General features: G+C 37.1%; 1 protein-coding gene across 1 annotated transcript; it reads right to left on the bottom strand.

Moving 5' to 3' along the window:
• Positions 1-1,564: 1,564 nt before the first annotated feature.
• On the bottom strand, positions 1,565-6,004 carry kcnf1 (potassium voltage-gated channel modifier subfamily F member 1). The gene has a single exon (XM_004083574.4). It carries the CDS (start codon positions 5,679-5,681, stop codon positions 4,161-4,163), a length of 1,521 nt encoding a protein of 506 aa, XP_004083622.1. The 5' UTR covers positions 5,682-6,004; the 3' UTR covers positions 1,565-4,160.
• Positions 6,005-7,200: the final 1,196 nt, after the last annotated feature.

Here is a 7,200-nt window from a genome sequence, read left to right as displayed (position 1 = left end):
TACCCTCTCCGACAGTTGAAAATATCTCTCATGCCGAGATGCTGCTCGGAGGGGTGGGCCGTTAAGCTGTAGCATTATAAGGGTACATTCCTGTTACTGCAGGATGTAGATCCATAAAAATGGGTGGATTTTATCAGCCATTCGTTTGTGAACAAGCATTTACATTTTTTAGGCTTTTTCTGTTCCAGTTTATTCTTAATATTTTGACAATGATGTGATAGAAAATAGAAATATCTCCTTAAAATATAAAAATAGCAGTGTTCCTGCCACATCATTAAGGGCCTCCTTTGCAAACAGCTGTTGGGGAATCAGAAATGTGAAACAGGACTTGTTTGTCTATTTGAATCGGAGGAGTTTCTTATTTTTAGAAGGCGAACAGGTGCTGACAATCCTCTCTCTCTCTCTCTGAAAGGTCGAAGCAGAATTCGAAGAGGGGAGGCAGAGCTTTCCATGCTGTCATCAAAATGGTTATCTGGAACTGTAAACCAACAAGAATTGGTTGGCCTTCAGCACTTGGTTTCACCTCATCAGAACATGTGGGTTTGGGGAATAACAAACAAAGTCTACTGCTGACACTGGCTATGTCTGAATTCCCTCCCTATCCCTAAAAAAACCAAAGTGCTGCACTAGGTAGTCCCCTGCATTTTAGAAGTATTTCACCAGGTTCAATACGTGTGTTTCTTTTTAAACACCAAAAAAGACATCACCAATTTCCTAAAATAAAAACAAAATCAATATGAATGTTTAATGAAGATTATTTATGAATCCACTGTGTTCTGACGATGAAAACTTAGTTGATTTATTTTGAAAAATAGATGAAAATACACTTTTTTCACATGAAATATCATTCAAACATAATGCTTAGTGGTAGATTCACCAATCTAGTGACCACCAACGCACACTAGAGAATTCTGAGAAATTTCTAGGGCACTCGATTTTGTAATTGTAAATCGGACACGATGACAAAATGGCAAACACACCATAGTGCACTAATTAGTGTAGGAATTTGGACACAACCACTGCTGTTGCGGAGTTTTATTTTTTATTTTTTTATTTTTTATTTTTTTATTGCTAAAATTACCTGTACTTTGTTTGAGTCCCCAAAAACACGATTACACAGTTGAGCTATGTTTTTTTTTAAACTATAAATTAAAATTTTAACCAGTCATCACTCCGAAATGTTGATGCATCAAATTCATTCATTTGTTCACTTTTATTCTTGCATTTTTTGGTCGTCAATGTTCTCAGATTTTTATAAAATGTTTGCAACAAATTGTGTTTAAAATACCCAGTGAATGCACCACAACACCTTATTTGTAACCAATAAAGTTCTTTATTCACAGCAGATGGTTTCCAAGGGTGGAGCCTTTTCTGCTTAAATTGGTAGCTCTCTTAATAAAATGCCGCTACTATACTTTGAGATATTTTTGGCTCTCTCATTCAAACTCCTGAGCGTAAAATTATATATTTGTCATCTTATAACACTTCAAAATTTATAAATATTTATGTATTTACATGAATCTTTTCCTACATAACTAATCTTCGTCATTCAACCAGAAATAAAGATTTTGATATTTTTTTATTTCACACAATACATTTTAAATCACAACTACAGCTTGTAACATGTGGAACGTGGAGGGATAAAATGGTTTTCTGTGTAACCATTATTATTTAGTAGCTGGTAGTATTTTAGCAAAGGAATAATGAGCAGCTTTGTGTAAACACGTATCTGCAACACCCACTGAATGCAGAAGATGACCAACATGTGGGTGTAAAACCTGGTAGATCATGCCGGGTCATTCTAGAATACACATAACGATGGATAAATACGCAAAGGCTACAAATAATTCTGCCCGCACGTGTTAGGAGGTGGCAACGAAGAGAAGGAATTTATGGATACTAGGCACATGTGCTCGTGCATTTCAATTTGAACTTGAAACTGCATGTGTGTATTTTAATGCATGTCTGAAAGGAACATTATGCCGTTCCACAGTGCAAACCTATTCCACCTGTCACCGTCAACAATAGCCCTCTTCTCAGGCTTCAGCATATCTGAATCTGCTGCTGGACAGAGGAGACAGTAGTCCTGCAGTACACCAGCGGGAGGACATTCTGGACCACCCTCTTGTTATTTCTTTTCATTTAAGTACATTTGGTGAGGGAGAAGCTGTACTTTTGCGTTTTATTATAATTGTGATTAATTATCAGAACTTCCCAGATCGCATCATTTAAATCTGTTTTCCTGTCTTTATAAGTTTTCTACAATATATTTTTATGGAAGAAATGTTCACAATTAATAAAATTATGAAATCATCTGAATGAGAAAAACATTGAAAGCGTGATTTTATGAATAAAACCTAAAAAATCCACTTTAACTGATCCAGGTTTGATCAGATATATTATTTGTAAAAGTTTATCTTTTTAATTTATTTATGAATTTAAAGCACAGATGACTGTTCTGTATTTTAACCAAATACGTAGTCTAAAGAAAACATACACACATCTGCAAATAAAGCAACTTTTAAACTATTTTACCCCCTGGACTCACTGGTGTATTTGCTGGTTACATGGATTTTTTACAATGACCATTAGCATTGCTTTCGTTCAAAATTTGAAATACAGGTTTCAGAAAAGGTATTAGCTTTAAAATTTTTGGTCAAACACAAACATTATAAGAGTTATGATGCCTAACTGTGATGTCCCTTGAAATAAATCCTTGGAATGTTTTCTATAGTTTATTGGAGATAATAATTTTTAAACATTTTTACAATGGTTTAACTTTGCCTATGCTTTGTTTAGGATGTTTTCATTTTTCTTTTCTTTAGACCTTTTTTATCAAATATAAAAAACTTTTTTTGTATTCTTCCTGCAAAAAAAATCATTTTACTATTCAGAACTGAGTTTTTGTACAGTTTCAGGCTTAGTTCTGAATTGTTGTCTAACAAAATGAAAATATATCTGTAAAAAAAGAAGCTGGGGTTGTACTAAAGAGATGGATATAAATCATTGCCACAAAAAGAGTTTTAAAGGTAAACTATGAGAGCAGATCTAGTAGAAATTGTTCAAAATTGCCCTGAACTACAGTTTGCGTTCAGAGACAAACCTTGAAAGAAATATGCCAGAAATGCATTTAGCCCCTTCGCTTCAGTAAACTAACAATTCTGATGTGAGTTGTGCTTTTTTGCAGAGATGTCACTCAAGACTGGTAAGAGAAGAACCCTTGAGGGAACATGCAAACTGTCAAGAATGTTTTTTGCTTTGAAATATAAATCAAATGGGCAAATTACAATTTCAATTTGTATATAAGTAGCTTTTTTTTTGCTTGCTCAACCTCCTGTCGTTTTCCTCATCCATCCATTAAAAGGGGAGATGGCAGCTGAGACACTTAAAGAAAAAACACCCTATTCTTTTTATTTAAAAAAATGTCTTATTTTTTGAATTGCAAGAAAAAGAATCTTATCAAGAATTTCTTTTGAAAAGCAAAACAATTTTAGTCCAAGAAAAATGTCTTAGTGGGTTTAATTTTTCTTAAAATAAGAATTCCGACCATTTTTCTTACCCTGTTGGCCAATTTCTTATTTATTTTTTGCTAGTTTTAAGAAAATAATTCAAATTTTAAGAGTTTTTGACTCAGCTGGGGTGTTTTGTGGCTTCTGAAACACACTACATATATTTATTTACATATATATACATACATTTCCATACAGACAAATGACACAACTGCTTTCCAAATTTCTGCCTCCAGAGACGACTTTTATCTGACATTTCACTTCATAATCATACATGTCACTTACAGAAACGACACTGAGGCAGACACAGAAACAATAAGCCTTAATGGCCTCTATGCTGCAATAGTCACCTCATTAAAATGTATAGATGACTCAGACACCTCCAGGTCTGTTGAGATGTCTATGATTCTACTGTTACTTTAATGTTTTCTGGTGAAAAGGCTGCTCTTTTAAAAGACATTACAAAAGAATACAGTCTGCAGTGTATGTGTGAAGTCTGGGTGTTATATAAGATGCCTTCACAGGGGGAATTCAAACAGAGCTGTTCAGCCTACATCAAGTCTTCATCAGTGAGGCAAACCTCACATACATGTTGGTTTAATGGACTCTTTGTTAAGGAGCTATACACAAGTTCCTCAGATCTGGTGTGATTCATTTGGAGACATTTCTATTCAGGAGATGACATTTATTTTCAGAGCTCTCAGTTGAGGTGTTCTCAAAGCTCGTTTCCATGGTTGGGGCTTGAAAGCTGGCCCCTCCCCTGCCATCCTTTGGCAAAGGTATGTAGGTGTCGCTATGACAGGTGCTCATGGACTTGTCCCACCCCGCTGCGCCGCAGATGTGTTTGTGGTCCCCGGGAGACGCCTCCACCTCCCCGGTGCGCAGCGCCATCAGTTCAATCTCGTGCTTGGCCGCAGTGTCCAGGACCTGTTGCTTGTTGTAGAACAGGACAAAATTGTTGATGATGGGGTGTATGGGCAGCGCGATGGCGATGACTCCACACAGAAAACTGATGGCGGCGTTACACCGACCTAAAGTGGTTTTAGGGTACACATCTCCATACCCGACTGTGGTCATGGTGATCACAGCCCACCAGAACGACTGAGGGATGCTGGTGAACAGAGTGTCCGGGTGGTTCTGCTCCATAGTGTAGCCCAGAGCAGAAAACAGAAAGACCCCGACGCCCATGTACATCAGGAGAAGTCCAAGCTCTTTCAGGCTACTCTTCAGGGCAGATGTGAGGGTCTGGAGTCCAGACGAATGTCGAGCCAGCTTAAAAATGCGCGCAATGCGCATAATGCGTAAAGCCTGCACCGCCTGCTGCACGTTCGCCAGCTCCATCACACCTGCGCCAATTGAGGTCAGAATTAACACCACGAAGAAAGGCATGATCGCCATGAAGTCGATGATGTTCATGAACGAAAAAAAGAACTTGATTTGGTTTGGAGAAGAGATCAGGCGGAGGAGATATTCGACTGTAAACCAGCAGATGCACACGGTCTCGATGACCTCCAAAGTTGGATGCTCAGTGAGATTACCGTCCGAGTCTTGCACCTGCAGCTCAGGAATAGTCCCGACGCACATCACCACAGAGGAGATGAGGATGAAAATGAAAGAAACTATTGCAATAACGTGCGCGGGCAGCGAGGACTCTGGCTTCTCCATCAGCCTCCAGACGGAAATCTGGAACCGTTGCCAGCCTCCCGCGGACGGATCTCCTTCTCTGTCCACCAAGATAGTTCTCACTCTCTCCGCAATTTCTGCAAGTTCGTCCTCAACCTCCTTAAGATGGCTTTTACAGCATTCATCCAGGAAATCCGAATCGATTTTCCAAAATTCCATCTCCTTCATGAAGCAAATCGGACAGATGCCCTTTTTCATGTGTATCTCTCCATAATAATACAGCTCAATTATGCACTTAAATGCCTCCGGGTCTCTATCAAAATAATACTCTCCTGTCTCCGGGTCATAATCATCGCACAATGATGGCATTTCTTCGCAGGATTGTGACGACCAGTCCACCAGTTCAGCTAGCCGGGTGTCCGGATAGCGGTTCAACACTTCTCCGTAAAGCACCTGTTTCACCCCGCCGATGTTCACCACAATCTCCGCTTCTTCACTGGCTTCTGATCCGTTGCAGTCAGCGTACCGAGATCTCTGGATCCCCCACATTCTGGATCCGACGACTGAGAACGCAGATATTTCCTAAAAAAAACGGAACAAAGTGCAGACGCACCAAAAAAAAAAAAAAAAAAAAACTCACAAAACCGTCCAATCGTTTTGTTTGGGATGAACGCTACAAAGATATGTGTCAATGTAGTGTGGATCTGATGTGACTGCAGCGTGAAATCTTCTCAGATTCATTCAGTCGTGTTTGGCTGTAAACAGTGCGCCTGTGCGCTTTGGAAAAGTTGGATTTGAGGAGCGTCTGCTGTCAAGTCAGCTGTGCCCACACGGCATTTCCGGTGTACATGTCAAAATAAATTTTCCGGTGACAATGTGATTCGGGGATGGAATGAAAAATTAAATTCAAAAATAGTTAAATAAATAAATTCTTAATGCCCTCGTACATTTTAAAAAACAAATATAGGCTACATTATCTACGTCTTTGTCTTTCAGTGTAAGACACAAATGACCAATTATAACAAGTAAGCCAATACACTGGCTATAAGGGACCTAACTGTTAACACAAGAAATATTTTGACAATACAATGCAATGTTTACCATTACACAAAAATGAATTACAGAAAAAATGCAACATAATGTTTAACTACACTTTTAGGGAGCTCAACTTTTCCTTTCTAGACACCTAATACATTATTTTCAAAGAAAACAGAAAACCAAAAACAAAAAATGTTTTTCAAAAAATATATTCTCATTCTTACCAGTATTTTAAAGTCAGTACAGCAGAATTATATGGAATTACTCTGAACAACTGTGATATAAAATTGCGTCAACTCCTCCTTGCAACGTTTGTCTCCATCTAGCGTCAACATTATCACACTGCATGCCATTCACTTCGTTGACAAATCACGGAGAAATTAAAAACTATAAATAAATAGAACATCGATCACATTAAAATTAATTATTTCCCTTTATTCTCATTTTTTAAAATAGTTTAAAATAATGAAATTGTATTATATGTGGTGCAAGCGTTTTTGTTTTGTTTTTTTGTTTTAAGCCAAGCACCATTCATTGTGTACATCCATTTTCCTTTTTACACTTGTTTGGCTTTTAGATAAAGATTGTACACAAAAAAATGATTTTTACATTTAAATAAATATTTTATTATTTTTTTTGGTAGCTTTTTGAAAAAATGAAAATACATAGTTCTGGGAAAAATATTACTGTTGTATTCAAACTACTTCTATTCTACTTTTTTAGATATAAACTTTTACCCGTATATAATATATAAATTCTGTTTAAATTTGCAAAAAACAAACTCAGCAAGACGGAGTGACATTAGTTTTATTATTTTTGTTTGTTTTGACTATTTAGTTGAGATATCCCTCCAGGAATAGTTTTGCTACCTTACAGAAATGATCAAATGTTTACTTTAACTTTTGTCACACTTAGTTTAATCATTTGAAACAATAGGCAATGACTCCCTTTGACTTCTAAATTTGCTAAATTCAAAATTATTAACATTTTTGTGCATTAAAACATGGATTCAAGTCCTTACAGACACCTA

The sequence above is a fragment of the Oryzias latipes genome, chromosome 24 (genome assembly GCF_002234675.1).
Source record: "Oryzias latipes chromosome 24, ASM223467v1".
Lineage (NCBI taxonomy): Eukaryota > Metazoa > Chordata > Actinopteri > Beloniformes > Adrianichthyidae > Oryzias > Oryzias latipes.
This window is presented reverse-complemented; position numbering and strand designations above follow the sequence as displayed.

Coding starts and splice junctions, on each gene's coding strand:
- kcnf1 (XM_004083574.4), bottom strand. CDS start 5,681: ATGTGGGGGATCCAGAGATCTCGGTACGCTGACTGCAACGGATCAGAA.